The sequence below is a fragment of the Dipodomys ordii genome, unplaced genomic scaffold (genome assembly GCF_000151885.1).
Source record: "Dipodomys ordii isolate 6190 unplaced genomic scaffold, Dord_2.0 Scaffold72, whole genome shotgun sequence".
In the NCBI taxonomy this organism is placed as follows: Eukaryota; Metazoa; Chordata; class Mammalia; order Rodentia; family Heteromyidae; genus Dipodomys; species Dipodomys ordii.
The window spans coordinates 1,018,762-1,035,427 of record NW_012267288.1 but is presented as its reverse complement, the minus strand read 5'-3'; the positions used below and the strand labels follow the sequence as shown (position 1 = coordinate 1,035,427).

The window sequence follows — 16,666 nt, the reverse complement described above, 5'->3', positions numbered from 1 at the left end:
CTGTGTATTAAGGGAATAATCCATCAAGAAGATATAACAAATGTAAATATATATACATCTTCAGTGTCATAAACACAATGGGACGTAAAGGTACAGCTAGGTGCAGATACAATAATAATGGTTGAGTTCAATACCCTACTCAAATCAATAGTTCATCCAGACCCTCCTCACCCTCCAAAAAAATCAAACTTCATAGCTAAGCTGCATCATGGAGTAAACTGATAACAGGCATCTACAGAATATTCTATCTAGCAATTTCAAAATACACATTGTTTTTAGAAGCCCATGGAACTTAATCCAAAATAGAACACATTTTGGGCCATAAAACAAGTCAACACATTTTTTTTGAGTCCAGTCGTGGGGCCTGAACTCTGAGCCTGGGTGCTGTCCCTCAGCTCTTCAGCTCAAGGCTAGCGCTCTACCACTTGTGCCACAGCCCACTTCTGGCTTTTTTCTTTTTGCTTATGTGGTGCTGAGGAATCAAACCTAGGGCCTCAGGCATACAAGGCAAGCACTCTACCACTGAGCCACCTTCCCAGCCCGTCAACACATTTTTTAATGAAATAATTTCTTGTATCTTATCAGATCCTAATGGAACAAAGTTGGGAATATAGTACAGCTCACAAACAGAATCAAAGAGAAAAACAAAATATTTTCAAAAGATTTAGAAAATAAACTGGTAAATTCAATATTTAATCATTCCTCTCATAATTAACATTTTATTTTCTCTTTTTTGTCTTTTTGTTTTAGTTGCATGTATAGGTTAGATCATGCAGTACTTTGCTTTCTATGCCTAGCTTATTTCACTGGGCATAATGTCTTTCAGATCTGCCTATATTGTGGCAAATGGCAGCATGTCTGTTTTCAAATTGGAACAATGTTCCATTTTGTTTGTGTGTCATGTGTGAGCACACACATATGTACATGTGTATCTCTTGGTCAGTTTGATTGTTGATCAACATTCAAATTGTTTTACCTGTTGTGAGCTGTGCTATGGCGCACGTGGAAACATATATCTTTGTTAAGTGATTTCACCTTAGACTATGTACTGAAAAGAATTACTGGTAAGTAATTCTAAGTAAGTAGTAATTCTAAGTAAGTAGTTCTATTTTTAATTTCTTTAAGAACCCCTCATATAGTTTATGATTATGTCTCTATGACTATACATTCCCACCATATGAAAGGAAGTTTATGCTATGTCCAGCAAGGATTTTCCCTAGGAGGGTAAGAGAGGCTCAATGTTTGATTTGAATATGAAATTTGAAATCTATGTTTTTAGTTTTCTTAACATGCCATCAAAGGGAAAACAATCTCATGTATGCTAATCAGTACAGAAAATGAACTTGACTTACTTTAACAGCTGTTCACAACAAAAGAGCCTCAGAAAGGAAAGAATAGAGAACTCCCTTGAATTTGATCAAGACTTCGTGTATGGTACTCTTAGCCATGAGAGACTTTCCTAAATCCTGACCACATAGCATATAAAACTACCCACTTACCATTTCACTGAGATATTTAATAGATACCTAAAAATTAATATGTTCATAGTCAAATCCATTTTTTACCCATTCCCAAACCTACTCCTGACTGTCTTTGGGTCATTAAATGTCATAAGAAATTGCCTACTTTGTGCAAAATCTTGTAGTTATACATAATCTCACTCATTTTTTTCATAGCAAGCATCTAGTTCTTTCAGATGGGTTATGAAAATGTAATTATGACTCATTTCTGACCTGGGTTATTGCCTTTGCCTTGAATCTGCTAGTGCATTTTACGTGCAAAGTCAAACCAAGGCTTTTCTCTAATTAAAGCCTTTCAATAGGTTCCCTTGATGCTAATAAATAGAATTTTACATTTTCCAGAATATGGAAATGTTTTTATAATGATTCCCAAGTAATATTAGCTCATCCTTTATTACCCAATAAATATTTATTGAAGAACTAGGAACTAGGAACCTTGTGAAATATTAGTATTATTATTATGGGGGAAAAAAGCCTGGCCATTAGGCTTATCGACTTAAAATCCAAGAGAGAATACAGCTAGTCAGTTACTATTTAATATGCTTATAGCTATTTGAAAAGAACATGACAAAGAGAGATCTACAAAGGGTCTTTTCCCAGAGATGAAAAAAAGAGACTAATAATACAAATATAAACAAAGCGAATGGGGAGTTGGTTAAGAGGGAGGAGATTGATGATGGGTGTGTTAAAATCCTAGAGTATGGGAACTTTGGAGAAGTATCAGAAGAGTCAGCCCACACAAGGCCTTGTGCATTATGCTAAGACCTTTGGAATTTATCTCAAGAAATTAAGGATTCTGAATTGAGATTTTAAATGGAAGCATTGTGAATAAGAGAGTAACGTAAGACTTATAATTTTGGAAGATGCTGTAGCCTGCAGTTTGGTGAATAAATCAGACAAGATGAGTGGCAGAGAGAGTAGAGAGTGGTTACCAGAAATCCAGATGAAGACTTGCAGTGACCAGGCCAGAGCAGTGTCGGGATAAATGAGAAATAGGGACATTACCAAGACATAGCAGAAAAGGTGAAATGCCTTGCTAGAGAGAAAGGCACTGCCCAGGTTTCTGTTAAGAACATATAAAAAGAGCTGGGTGCTGGTGGCTCATGCCTGCGATCCTAGCTACTCGGGAGACTGAGATCTGAGGATTGAGGTTCCAAGCCAGTCTGGGCAGGAAAGTCTGTTGAGACTCTTATTTCCAATAAAACTCATCAAAAAAGCTGGAAGTGGCACTGTGGTTCAAGTGGCAGAGTGCTTGCCGTGAGCAAAAGAAGCTCAGAGACAATGCTCAGGCCCAGAGTTAAAGCCCCAGGATCGGGGGCGGGGTGGGGGGGATATATATGCAGGTTTATAGAGAAAGTGATGGGTTCAGATTTGTCCTAGGTAATGTGAATTTCCTGGGAGACTCCCTAAAGGAAAGGTCCCATTGGCATTTCAGAAATCAGTTTCAGGAATGCATGAGTAAAGAGGTGTATGTGATATCTGGGATTCCTAGTTTATTTTCCCTTCCCAAGTTGTTACTTTAAGTGTGAAGTAATTTTGGAGAATTGTACGTTGTAACTTTCTGTATTACTCAAAGGAGAGAGAGAAAGAGAGCTATGTTAGGCTTGTCAAAACTTGTTTGGGAAATTGTGTTGACTTTTAAAGGTCAATGATCCTTGAATGAAGAGGCTTCTTGGCTATAATTCAGAAGAGGAGCCTTCCTCTTGATGCTAAATATAATGCTACAGCATATCACAAAGGGTTCTGAATATAGTCTGTGTGGCAATCTGAGTTAAATTCCACATCAAGTGCTTTCTTGGTCTGTTCAACCTGCTGTAACAAAATGTTATACATGGTCGGGGTGAGGACCATGAGAAATTAAGAAGTTCTGGAAGCTGGGAAGTCATCAAGGCACCCCCTAACTCAGTTGTGAGGTGTACTTTCCATTCACAGACCTTCTTGCTCTCCCTCCCCATGGGTGCACTGAGAGGTCTTAGGCCTGTTTATAAGAGCACTTCTCCCATTCACTCAAGAAGACCCTTCCAAAGGCACCTCCTCCTATCTTGTTGGCATTAAAACACAGGACTCTTGAGGGGACAACACAGGCATGTCTCTTCATAGAAGCTTCATGGGTGAGGACAGGGGCTCCAAAGCCACACTGCCTGGCTTTACATTTTGGCCCCATCACTTACCAACCATGTGTTCTTGAACAAATTATTTAACTTCCCTATGTTTGTTTGTTTTTTGTGACTTACAAAATGAGGAAAAAATATTACCTGGGTTCCACGTTACTATGAGGCTGAGTTAATGTAAAGCTCTTGGAACAGAAGCTACAAATGTAGCTATCATTATTGCTATTATTATCAGCATTGTTCACAGATGCGAACCTAGCTATGAGGTGCCAAGGCTAAGACTGGCATTGGGCAGATCATTCCTCAAGATGTATGGGGGCTCTTGAAAGTCACAGCTGCTTACTGTTTCCTTCTTTCTAGCTATGTGAGTGAGCAGATATGTGTTAGGAGGAAATGGGGTTGTTGGTTGCTTATTAATAAGAAACCGGGGAAATGTAGGAGCATTTCTGCTTTATTCTGCAGCACTAATGATGTCTTTTCACAGACTTGCAGATTGTAGTGTGCACCTGAGCAGATAGTGTTTTTATTCCACGAGAAACAAACACTTCCTCTTTGAAGTTCTAATAAGGAAGAGTCCTTTCTTTTCCTGAGAAGCTTTACTTTTCATTTATAATGAAAATGGGTCAAGTAAAGGAAGATCAACCATTGCTCTTATGTGAGCAAAGGGGCCAGAGGCCAGAGCACTGGGGGAGGGGGGGGGGAAAGGGAGAGGAGGAAACAGCGTCTGAGCAGTAGAAAGGGCTTGTGACAGAGTGGGATGTCTGAGCAGTGAAAAGGGTTATGAAATGTAGGGTAACAGCACAGAACAGTCAGTGTTCCTGGAAGGCAGCCACCTGCTGTATAATCAGGTACAACTGTTTCTTGATCTTCCTGGAATCCTTCCATGAAAAAATAAACTCATTTAGAGAGGGAGGATGTGTGGGGAAGGCTATTGTTAAATGATTAATATTCTCATTAGATTCTTTCCCATCAACCAAAATTTTATTTTGAATTTTACAGGAGTTCGAAAGTGATTATGTTGCATTTAAGTCCAGAACTTTGGATTTTGACAGAAGGCTGGGAACACTCCTTTGTGAAGGTTTCTGTCACTGTGGTGGTTTAGAAGCAGCATTTAAGGTAAGTGCTGAGGTCACAACTGCTGTAGAAATGAATAATTTAGGCTTTTAGATGGAAGGTTAGATGACTAGATCAGGTGGAGTATTAACCAGGCTCGCTCTGTAAATTTGGAGTCATTCATTATGGAACAATGAAGTTTAGTTGGGCAAAGTTCATTTTAGAGCATGTAATCATCGAGATTTCCTGGCAGTCATAAGGTCATGGTTCTCATTACTCTTTGGGCTGGCTGATAAAATACTGCTTTGACACTAAGCCACAGTGAAAAGTTAAAAATAATAGCTGTTAAGTCGAGGTTTTCTTTTCTTTCCCATCATTTGTTTGTTGCATTTACCTACCCACTTTATATCTTGGACTGAAATAAATATAGCCATAAGTTTCATCAAGTATATGACATTTTTGGTTGTTAGCAAATCATTCTTTATCTGTGTATTAAGAATTGCATAAAATAAAGCAATCTGGATATTTCTCCCAAGTTGAAAGCTTGTAACATGTAATAGAAACACCAGGTGGAACTTGCTTGTCAAGGAGAGAATTATAAGTCAGGTGTAAATGAATAATTAGGTGATACTCAAAAGAGAAATTGAGTAGTTTAGATGCAAAGGCACAAGGATCAGACACGATACTGTTTGATTTTTGTGGGGAACATGGCTTGGTCATGGGACTTGAACTGGGAGCCTGGGCCCTGTCCCTGGGCTCTTTTGCCCCAAGTGAGCTCTCTACCACTTTGAGCCACAGCTCCACTTCCAGTTTTCTGTGGTTAATTGGAGATAAGAGTCTCACAGACTTTCCTGCCCAGGCTAGCTTTGAACAGCAATCCTCAGATCTCAGACTACTGAGTAGCTACAGGCATGAGCCAGCGGTGCCCGACCATACTGTTTAATTTTTAACCTTCAAACACTAAATGGCCAGAACTTAGTGAAGCCACTAATGTCCTCCAGCCTCAGACGACTTTACCATGGAGAACTGACAAGAATCAAATGTCGTTCTGTGTTTTGAAAGAACTCCTTGGTGAAAGTGAAACACTGTTGAACAAAATACCTAGCTTGTTATTAAAAATCTCAATTCTCAAGTGCAATTACCATTATGTGTAATTCTGTCACTAGATTTTCTTAGACTAGATAGCCATATATACTTCTCTGGAACAAAAACAATTGCATATGGAAGTAGAGCTGTGGCTCAAGCACTAGAGCTCTAGCCTTGAACACAAGACAAGAGCTCAGGGACAGCACCCAGGCTCCAAGTTAATGCCCCAGGACAGCACAAAAACAAAACAACCCTCCCCCCTCAGCATATTCTAATCCTCCTTTTCACTTAGCCAAGCCATACATATTTTCCTTATAGCAGAATTCAACAGTATGTGTTTTTTTAAAAAAAAAAACAAAAACAAAAAACCATGGGTGTGATAGGCTATCCTATTCCTATTAGGAGAATTTGTTTTTGGCGCCTTTATAAATAATTGGAAATAAAAATGGAGAGTGAACTCTCACAACAATTTCTAATTCGTCTAGCTAGAAATCAAATTTGTCTTTAAAATTTTCTCTAAATATTAATGTCTTTATTGTCATGTGATTTTTCACATAACTGTCCACATGTTTGCACTTTGTCTATGGAAAAAACAAAGATGAAATCCTGTCCATGTATAGACTTGGTGAGAGTGGGACCTTGGCTTAGCACTTTGGTTAGGGTTGAGTTGCTTTCTGTAGCCGACAGCTAGTGGATAAGTGTCTGAGGCTAGTTGGCCTAACCAGTAAATTGAAAATTGAAATAATACACTAAGTGTACCATCGTACACTTCTGGAAAAGTAATTACAAAAGCAAGTAATTATAGGGTCATGTACTTGAGGAGAAAATGATTTTAGCCACAGGTGCAGGTTGATGAGCTCTTACCATTTACTGTTAGTTCCAAGAAAGAAATATGTGTAGCCTGTTCTTTGAAGATGACAATTGGATGCTTGCTCTTTTCAAAGACATGGCCAGGAAGGAAATTAAGCACTATTCAGTTCTAGTATAAATCTGTAATTCTTCAAAACCCAGAGTGATGATATTCTCACTGAAAAACAAAGCACAATAATAAATGACTGTCTAAAATTTATGTGAAGGTGAACTGAAACATGTAAGAAAAAAAACTGTCTGGAATAGACTTTAAACCATATATAAGTGAAGCTCCCTTATCCAAAATACCAAAATCTGAAATGCTACAGAACCCAAAACTTTCTGTGCTCTAGTTTGATGTGAAGGAAAACACTTGTATTCTTCATAAAATAACTCACCGTTCTTTAACAAGGTATCAAAAGAGGTTTCTGTCATATGCTGGAGGTGGTTTTTACATATTTGTGATGATGTATGAGGACCGTGTCTTCTGCCTAAGATGTGGGAGCCTCTGCTACTACTTTCTGGCTACTACTTATGTCTTTACTTTTTCACACTTGGTGTTTAGGTCCCACTAAGCTGTAGCTAGAAGTTCCTACTCCTATTTCAGTTATGAATGTGTTTAAAAAACAATACTGTGAAATAATGGTACTTCCCACTTATTGCTGGGATTACACTTTGTTAAACCTATGAAGCACTGTTGACTTTTCAACTTACCTGAAATCCAAACTCAACAAAAATAATGCTAGGAGAAGAAGGTTAATAGTTTACATTTTTCTTGATAGCAGCTAACTAAACATGTTTAAACATATTTATCAATTTCTTCTAAAGTTAAAATTGACATTACCAGAAAAGCCAGATTATTTGTCTATACTGGCCAATAGTTTGTACATACTTTAGTTTGTATATACTTTTTATTCTTTTTCCATTGCATGTAGTTGTAGATATATTTGTGAAACTTTTAAAATGAAGCTTTAATAAAATAATGTTTGAGGGCCACATTTTCTTAAGAAGAGAACAAAACTTTTTTTCCTTATAATATAAAACACATTTTTTTGGTCTGTTGTGGGGCTTGAATCTGGGCCTGGGTATTGTCCCTGAGCTCTTCAGCTCAAAGGGGCTTGAAGTCTTGAATTCATGGCCTGGGTACTGTCCCTGAGCTTTTTTACTCAAGGCTAGAGCTCTAACACATTGAGCCACAGCTCCCCTTCTGGTTTTCTGTGGTTAATTGAAGATAAGAACCTTGTGGACTTTCCTGACTGGGCTGGCTTTTGAACCACGATCCTCAGAGCTCAGCTTCCTGAGTAACTAGGATTATAGGAATGAGCCACCAGTTCCCCACTGGAAAACGCAGTTGTTGTGACACCTTGAATACATTTAGTTATTTTGAAATGTCATCGTATAGAAAATGTTTGAAAGTGCTTATGTGAAAGCCTAATGGTGGCATATTATGAAGCTCATGTGAAATAGTTCGATAATAAAATGTACTAGTCCTTCCTTATGCACAGGTGACATGGACAAGGCTCAAGGGACTGCCCGAAGCAAGGGAAAGCACAGAGCCCTGTGCGTGCTCTGCTTCACCCTCCTTTTACCTGTGCATGCTAAAGTTGGGTTTATAAATGAGACACAATGAGAGAGTGATAATCAAAACTAGCAATAAATAGAGCAAGTAGAACCAAGTAATGAAAGTTCGTTAAAGCATACCAATTGTTTATTTCTGGAATTTTCCATTGGATGAATTTGAATTGCAGTTCAGCAAACTGTTTCAGTAACTACAACCCTAGAAAGCTGCACCTGGGGTAAGTAGAGGACTAATGTGACCTGACTTTCAGTGGCCAATAAGAGACACTTGATGAAGCATAGACCCAGGTACCAGGTGGCCTGCTTTTAAACCCTAGTTCTGCCAGTAGCTGTGTGAATTTTGGCACGTTATTCCCTTTCCACAACTTTTTTTTTTTCTCATCTGGAGCAGAAGATAAGAGCATTTTAAAGGCTCCTAATAGGCAGTGCCTGGTACACACTACTGTATGAATCCTGATTATATAGAAATATTAATGACATCATTTTGTTTGCAACAAAAGCCGTCTCATGCTAGCACACAAAAGAGCCCTGCTGGACAATAAGCCATTCAGGAGGCTAGTGGGAATGCAAGGTTAGGCTCACTTAGCTCAGCTTCATGGAACGTAATGCTGGAAACCTAGGGGCCTCCACTGAGCAAGAGGAGAGGGTTGACCTTTCTTCTTCTGTCTTGTGGGCACTTTGAACCTTTCAGTCCATACTGTCTACTTTTTTCCGTCCGTTCTCCATTGGCTGCTTCTGCTTGCTGGTAGTTTCCACTTGCAACAATAGCAGACATGGATTCAGCCAACTGTGCTGACTGAGAGAGAGAGAATTGATTTAGCTTCAGGAATTGTTCTGACCCACACATTTGTGTCAGAGGAAGCCACTAAGCAGGGCCTGCTTTTGGAACAGTGACTATTATTGCTCCAGGCCACTGTAGAGGTGGCTAGCTCTTGTGAATGCACAAGAAGCCATGGGCAGTGGTGCATTTATTGTAATTATTGGTGGTATGACCAAAAGGGCCTCAATGTGGACACAGATATTCTTTATTTGTTGTTTTCTTCCTCTTCCTGCTTCCCTTCTTCCTCTTCTTCCTCCTCCTCCTCTTGGTGGTACTGAGGTTTGAGCTCAAGGTCTTGTTCTTCCTTAACTTGCTTGATTAGTTGATCCTCCAGATCTCAGCTTCTGGCATAGCTAGTATTGCAGGCATGCACCACCAGTGTGTCACTGGGATATTTTTGTATCTCAATACAAAAAATACCTGTATGTGTGAGAGAGGGAGAACAAATAACATGTACTTAAGTCTTCTATTCTTCTGCATGGATACTGAACAGGAAGTAGTATTAGCTGTTGGCAGGTACTACTGACAATTAGTGGCTCATCTGACCTCTCATTTTTCACTGAGGAAAAGAAATTATATCTAGGTTTTGTAAAAATTGTAAGAGATATAAAAATGTTTCAATTTTGAGGTATTACAATGTCCTTTTAGGGTTCTAGGCTTTGCTTCTAGTCATAAAAAAGGATTGATGGGGAGAGTTGTGAGCTGAATATTTGTGTTAAAATCTCATTGTTCTTAACCTTTCTTTATCTTTGATTTTTTTGTAGCTTTTAACCATATTTGGGAACTTTCTAGAGAAACCAGTTGTCATGGAAATTTTCAGCCCCCATTACAGCACATTAGTGAACATGTTCAATACAGAGCTGGATGTGTGTAAGCAGTTGTATAATGAACGAATGAAACAGGTGAGTGGTGGAAATACATTCACAGGGAACTTTTTTGTGGTTAATGGCCATTAACTAGAACTACATTTCATTATAGCTAAAGGCTATATATATATATATATGTATGTTATGATTTAGTTTTGCCATGGAGATGGAGAACTTACTTGATAGGATATTCAGATATATATGTATATGTACATATATCTGTACATGTATACATATACAGATATATATCTGTATACACATACATATACATATATGTATGGGTATATGCATACATATATACACACATATACATATGTATATATACATATATACATATACATATATCTGTATATGTATGTAAATATAAAGGTAGCATGGTAAACATTGGCTTACAGGTTGGAAGGCTCCCTGCCTACATGTTCCTTTCTTCCCCTTCTCTGAAACATCCCCTTGCAGATTGAACATGGTTATGTAGTCCTTAACAAGAACATGCCTTTTACTTCTGGAAATATCAAGTGGGCCAGAGAGATCCTTGACCGCCTTCATATGTTTTGGTCAAACTTCACATCTCTCCATTATCTGTAAGTTATCAAGCATATTCTACGGTATATTCTGCAAATGTTATAGGTGGTTTATGTACAAAGCAGTGAGCTCTTCATAGCACTTCAGAAATTGTCTTTTTCAGTACCTTTTTTTCACTTTTTTTTAAATTGTGAAAATACCATACAAAGGGGGTTACAATTACATGGACAAGGTAATGAGTACATTTCTTATCAAGCATTGTTGCCTCCTGCTTTGTTTCCCCTTCCTATCCCTTCCCATCCGCCCCCCCCCCAGCCAAAGGTGTAAAGTTCATTTTTTGACATAACAACTTGTACATCTCATTGTTGCAATGGGTCCACCTGTATCCCTTAAACGATTTGTTTTTGCCCTTCCCCTCCACAAATTATACCAACATCAAATACAATGAAAGCAGGGGTTATACCGTGGGAGAGGGACATACAAAGCAACAAAGAAATCATCTTATAAATATGTTAGAAAAAAATCGCATGGAAGAAAACACATTTGAACACTTATGTTTGGGGGTTTGTTATTTTTCCTTTTTTCAATGACAGGTAGATCTTCTTTCATGCTGTCCTAGGTGCCTTTTGTACATCTTTGTAGAAATTCATAACTTGTTGCTGTTGACATTTTAGAAAAGCTTTGGTGCTCTATTCATTTATAACTATCTTTTAAAGCAAAAGCAATGTAAAATATTTTATCTTTATGGCTTTTCTTCCTGTTTGCAAAATATTACCTATTTTGAGTCGAGTATATATTACACAATTTGCAATTTATCAATATATAGAAAAGTAGAAAACCTTATTCTTGCAGATTCTTGGGCAACCCTGAGGAAGCTATGGTTTCTCAGAAGTATGTTGAGATGACAACTCTGCTAGACCAATTTGAAAGTCGCATCTATAATGAATGGAAAAGTCATGTGGATGAAACCTGTGCATTCAGCTTGAATCAACCCTTGATTAAATTTAGCACTGTAAATGGTCTTCTTACTGTCAATTTTGACCCAAAGGTAGGAACTTGGATTTTCAGAAATGTTTTATGGATGCTGCTATTATCATAAGTGTATTTCTGAAGTACTTTTTGAAATATTTATAAATACATTTCTAGGCAGGGTGCAGGGGTATAAGCCTATAATCCTACCTATTTGGGAGGTGGAGATTGGGGGGGGGTCATGGTTCAAAGGCAACATGGATATAAATATAATACTCCATCTCAACCAATGGGTGAGCATAGTTGTATGTTCCTATCATCCCAGCGATACAGGGGAAGAATAGGTAGGATTGAAGTCTAAACCACTCTGAGCATAATGAGGCCCTATGTTGAAAATAGCCAACATAAAAATGGGTATATACAGGGGCTTCAGTTGTAGAGTGCCTGCTTAGCAAGTACAATGTCATGAGCTCAAGTGCCAATACCCTCAAAAATAAAATAAGTAGGCCGGGAGCTGGTGGCTCACACCTATAATCCTGGCTACTCAGGAAGCTGAGATCTGAAGATTACAGTTCAAAGCCAGCCCAGGCAGGAAAGTCTGTGAGACTCAAATCTCCAATAAACCACAGAAAACCAGAAGTGGCACTGTGGCTCAAGTGGTAGAGCACTAGGCTTGAGCTAAAGAGCTAAGGGACAGTGCCCAGGCCCAGAGTTCAAGACCCATGACATACATACATACATACAATCATAAATAGAAAATAAGTATATTTCCCATCATTGACAATTCATTTTGGAAAAATGGCAGTGCTATAAGGAATGTAAACAATTTCCAGTCACGTTTTAGAGATTTGTTTTTTTTTTTAATTAGTCTTCATTTTCTTGAAATTATTTCTTCTCCATTGTACCCTCACTTGACAGTGAGATACTAACAGTAGGGTCTATTTCATTTCTTTGGGTTTTGGAGTTGGTAATAGAGTCTGGCATTTGGCAACAGTTACATGTCTTTTCATAACATACGCCAGCTTTTTAGTTAAAAAATTACCATGAGCCAAGAGTGGCAGCACATACACACACATATAATCTAAGGTATTGTGCATGAGGATTGCCCAGGCAAAGTGAGAAACCTGATCTGTAAAACAAAAAGGGCTGCAGTGTGGCTCAAGTAGTTGAAAGGGCCTCCTAAGCAAGACGTCCTAGGTTCAATCCTCTGTACTGTCAATAAAATGAAACAAAACAAGTCAGATGTTGGCTGGTGGTTCACGCCTGTGATTTTAGTAGCTATTCAGAGATCTGAGGATCACAATTTGACGCTGGTCTCTATTTAACCACCAAAAGACTGGAAATGAAGCTGTAGCTCAAGTGGTAGAAAGATAGCCCTGAATAAAGAAGATCAGGGATAATGCCCAGTTCTTGAGTTCAAGGCCCTGGGCTGGCATATACACGGAAACCTTTTTGTGAAGTTAAGGTTTGGGGATTCACCATGAAATGAGATAAAGACCTTTCCTTGAGCCTCTTTGTGCTCACAGCAAGTGCTACTACTTGAACCACACCGCCACTTCCAGTTTTTGAGTGGTTAATTGGAGATAAGAATCTCATGGGGAACTTTTCTGCCTGCCCCAGTTTCAAACTGTGATCCTCAGATCTCAACTCCCTGAGTATCTCGGATTACGGGTGTGAGCCACAAGTGCCCAGCTTTATCTTTTAAGTAGTTGTACAAAGTGGTTTCCATTCAACATGTCAGTTTAAGAGTACAATGCATCCTGATCAATGTTACCCCTCTATCAATTAATTTCTCTCAAAGGGAAAATAAACTTGTATATGGTAGTTAAACTGATAACTTAATAATTAAATTTTATTTAAAACATAAAACAACATATTAATATAAACCAGTTTTAACACTTAAATCTTGCCTTTACTGAACAGATCTGCTGTTGCCTGTGACTTACCACATCACAAAGTTCGTATTTTCTCATATAATTAGATGTTAAATGAAAGTAGAAGTACAGAAACCTAAACGATCATATATAGGAATTATACAATGTACATATAATAAATATTAGGTGTTTATGAATGTACTTATAGTATATTTTAAGCAACTTATTTCCTGATCTTCGATATTCTTTTCTTTTTTCTTTAATTGTATAAAGGAGTTGCCATTTAGCAAAGCAGTTTGCGAATATAATAGATCTTGATCGATGCCATTCTTTCACTCCTCCCCTACTCACTCCTTCCCTCATTTTTTAAAATTTTGTAGGATATACATTGGATTCTTGTCTGCATTTCCCCCTCTTATTTTGTCTTCCCCTTTCCCCTTGACCCCTCCCACCCCCACCCTAGGTTCCTTTGAGAACCTGCTTCCTGGTGTTTTATTCTGCTGAACTTTAATTTCGGCTTTCTAAGGAAGTACATGATTTGAGATCTCCCTTGAATATGCTGTATTTCAGTTCATACATTTGTATATGCTTAAGTTTAGCTTCTTAGAGAAGAGGTACAAAATAAGTTTTTTCTTTTTTCCTCTATTTGCCTATCCATGGATATGCTTTACAGTAAAGGATAAGTTTCTGTGACCTCCTCATGCCCCCAAAATACCAAATGTAGTTTCATCTGGCTGAATTTTTCCATCATGAAGACAATTTGGTCACTATTAGTGCTTAGCCAGCATCGTTGCTGACAGTGTAAATATGTGCCTGTAAGAGCTTGAGTGTTCGTACATGTACTGTAATTCTGTTCTGTTTCCAAGGGAAAATACATTCTGCAAAGGAAACTCAAAATCTTTGATCTAGAGAACTGAGGATCATCTCTTCCTTCCGATTTCATAAAACCAACTTATAGGAATGAATTTCTTAAATATACTTTAGAGTTCAAATTACTGTCAATTTGACCGTCACATACAAACTTATTTTTCCCTCTGAAAAAAATTGCAACCAGTAGCAATAGGCCACTGTCCACATAAAAACAAGTCTTCATTCCATTTCATCTGAACTTTCATAACATTGTAATTGATTAAAAAACTAGCTGGATGCAGGTGGCTCACAAAGGCTGAGATTTTGAGGACTGTGGTTAGAAGCCACTCTAGGCAGGAAATTGTGCGAGACTGTTATCTCCAATTAAGCCCTCCACCAATGAGCAGAAAGGAGAGCTGTGGCTTAACAGTAGAACACCAGCCTTGAGTGGAAAAAAGCAAAAGAGTCAGGCCCTGAGTTCAGGCCCTAGTAACAGGGCAAAAACATCCTAATAAGATAACCTAGCATATGTAACCTAACATATGTTATAAGCATAATAGAGTTCCTATACATGTTATGGAATGTATAATCTGGGATCATAAAAGTCATATGAAATTTGTTTAATGGTTTGGGACTAAAGTAGGTATTGGTTGAAATTTTTAAGTGCTTCAAGTTAAACTTGTGGTAAAATGGAATCTAGCTATAATCCTCAATCTTCTTTCAATAGCTTGTGGCTGTCTTGAGAGAAGTGAAATATCTTTTGATGCTGAAGAAATCTGACATACCGGATTCAGCTTTAGCCATTTTCCAGAAAAGGAACACTATTTTAAAGGTTTGTGAGTTTAGATCTGAAAGCGTATTTTTGCTTAGAGGTATTTTGTATTTTAACTATTAGTGTGCAGACCTATGGCACGTTGGTACCACTAGGATAGACAAACAAGCTAACATATTTGACCTTTGTCTTCTCTGCTCAGTACATTGGGAAACTTGAGCTTCTTGTGCATGGGTACAATAAGCTGAAACAGACCCTTCTGGAAGTTGAATACCCTCTGATTGAAGCTGAGCTGGGAGCTATTGATGAGCAACTCCAAGCTGCTGCGACGTGGCTGACATGGCAGGATGACTGCTGGGCCTATGTAGAGAGGGTGCAGGAGGCCACGGCTGAGCTGGAGCGCCGAGTGGTGCTCACACAGCACAATGTGCATGCGCTCCAGCAGATGATGCGTGCCTGGGTGGAGTGTCCGCTCCTGCCCAGGAGAGAGCACAGAAGGGAGACCGTCTTGGCTTTGGAGGACAAGGGCGATCTGTTTGCTAAAAAGTACAAGTTAATCCAAGAGGATGGCTGTAAGATACACAACTTGGTAGAGGTAACGGCCTTTAAAGATTTTGAGAGTTATACATCTTTTAGCTTAGAGAATGGTTTGCTTCAGCCTTTCAAGTGGAAACCTTTGTGTTATTTGCTTGTAATTTCCGTAGCCCTTACTACCCTAATTCCTGAGGGTAGAGATGAGAATGTGAGCAGTTTGATTAAAAAAAAAAGAAGAAGCTAAAGGTTGGATCCCCCTCTCTGTCCTAGTTCCTTTCTTTTGGGGATGCTATTATTAGTGGTCACTGTTGGTTGAACGCCTCTGAAGTGTCAGGTTATGGAACCCCCTCCACCTTCTCTAAGGAAGGCAGCTATAGTTACTCTGTGTGTGTGTGTGTGTGTGTGTGTGTGTGTGTGTGTGTGCGTGTGTGTGTGCATGTGCATGTGTGCGTGCATGTATGGGTGTGTGCACCCGCATGGGTGCACACACATATACAGCTGTCACAGGCTTTGAGATACCTAAGGAATAAAAAAATTGGAAATACAAGAAAAAAAGAAAATCTTCTTAGAGTTTTCTTAGCGCAAACCTGTAATCCTAGGTACTCAGGAGGCTGAGATCTAAAGATCACGGTTCAAAGCCAGCCCAGACAGGAAAGTCCATAAGACTGTTATCTCTCCAATTAATCACAGAAAAAACCAGAAGTGGTGCTGTGGTTCAAGTGGTAGAGCACTAGCCTTGAGTAAAAGGAGCTCAAGGACAGTGCCCAGGCCTAGAGTTCAAGCCCCAGGACCAGCAAAGCAACAACAACATAACAACAAAGGTTATCAATTTAAGAGAAAAATCAATGAAAAACAAAAGGGAGAAAATAGAACAAAGACAAACACAGAGAAAAGCAATGTTTATGTCACTCTAGTCAGGGAAGGTGGTAACAGGAAAGCACAAATATGTAACATGTTGTTATTAAAATAGTGACAGTAGGCTGGGCACTTGAAGTTCACTGCTGTAATCCAAGCTATTTAGGAAGCCGAGATTGAGAGGATCACAGTTCCAGTGCAGCCGAGACAAAAATGTTCATGAGACCCTTTCTCCACATGGGCATGGTGGCACACACCATCTATGTACAGTAGGAAGCATAAATAGGATCTCAAAAACAACCAGAGTAAAAAGGATGGGAGGCATGGCTCAAGTGTAGAGTGCCTTTGGTGATTTTTTTCCCTCCTTGGCTTCTCAATGCTTGACTGAGAACCCAGTGCTGATGCTGT

The 16,666-nt window shown here is 38.8% G+C and overlaps 1 protein-coding gene across 1 annotated transcript in view; it reads left to right on the top strand.

Moving 5' to 3' along the window:
- Positions 1-16,666, top strand: part of Dnah11 (dynein, axonemal, heavy chain 11) — a gene marked incomplete at its 5' end in the record, with an annotated part of 289,761 nt that overhangs the window by 44,029 nt on the left and 229,066 nt on the right. The window contains 6 exons of the mRNA XM_013023983.1: positions 4,631-4,747; positions 9,782-9,919; positions 10,340-10,464; positions 11,258-11,453; positions 14,825-14,929; positions 15,072-15,464. Coding sequence (XP_012879437.1) covers positions 4,631-4,747; positions 9,782-9,919; positions 10,340-10,464; positions 11,258-11,453; positions 14,825-14,929; positions 15,072-15,464 — 1,074 coding nt within the window. The remainder of the gene's footprint in view (positions 1-4,630; positions 4,748-9,781; positions 9,920-10,339; positions 10,465-11,257; positions 11,454-14,824; positions 14,930-15,071; positions 15,465-16,666) is intronic.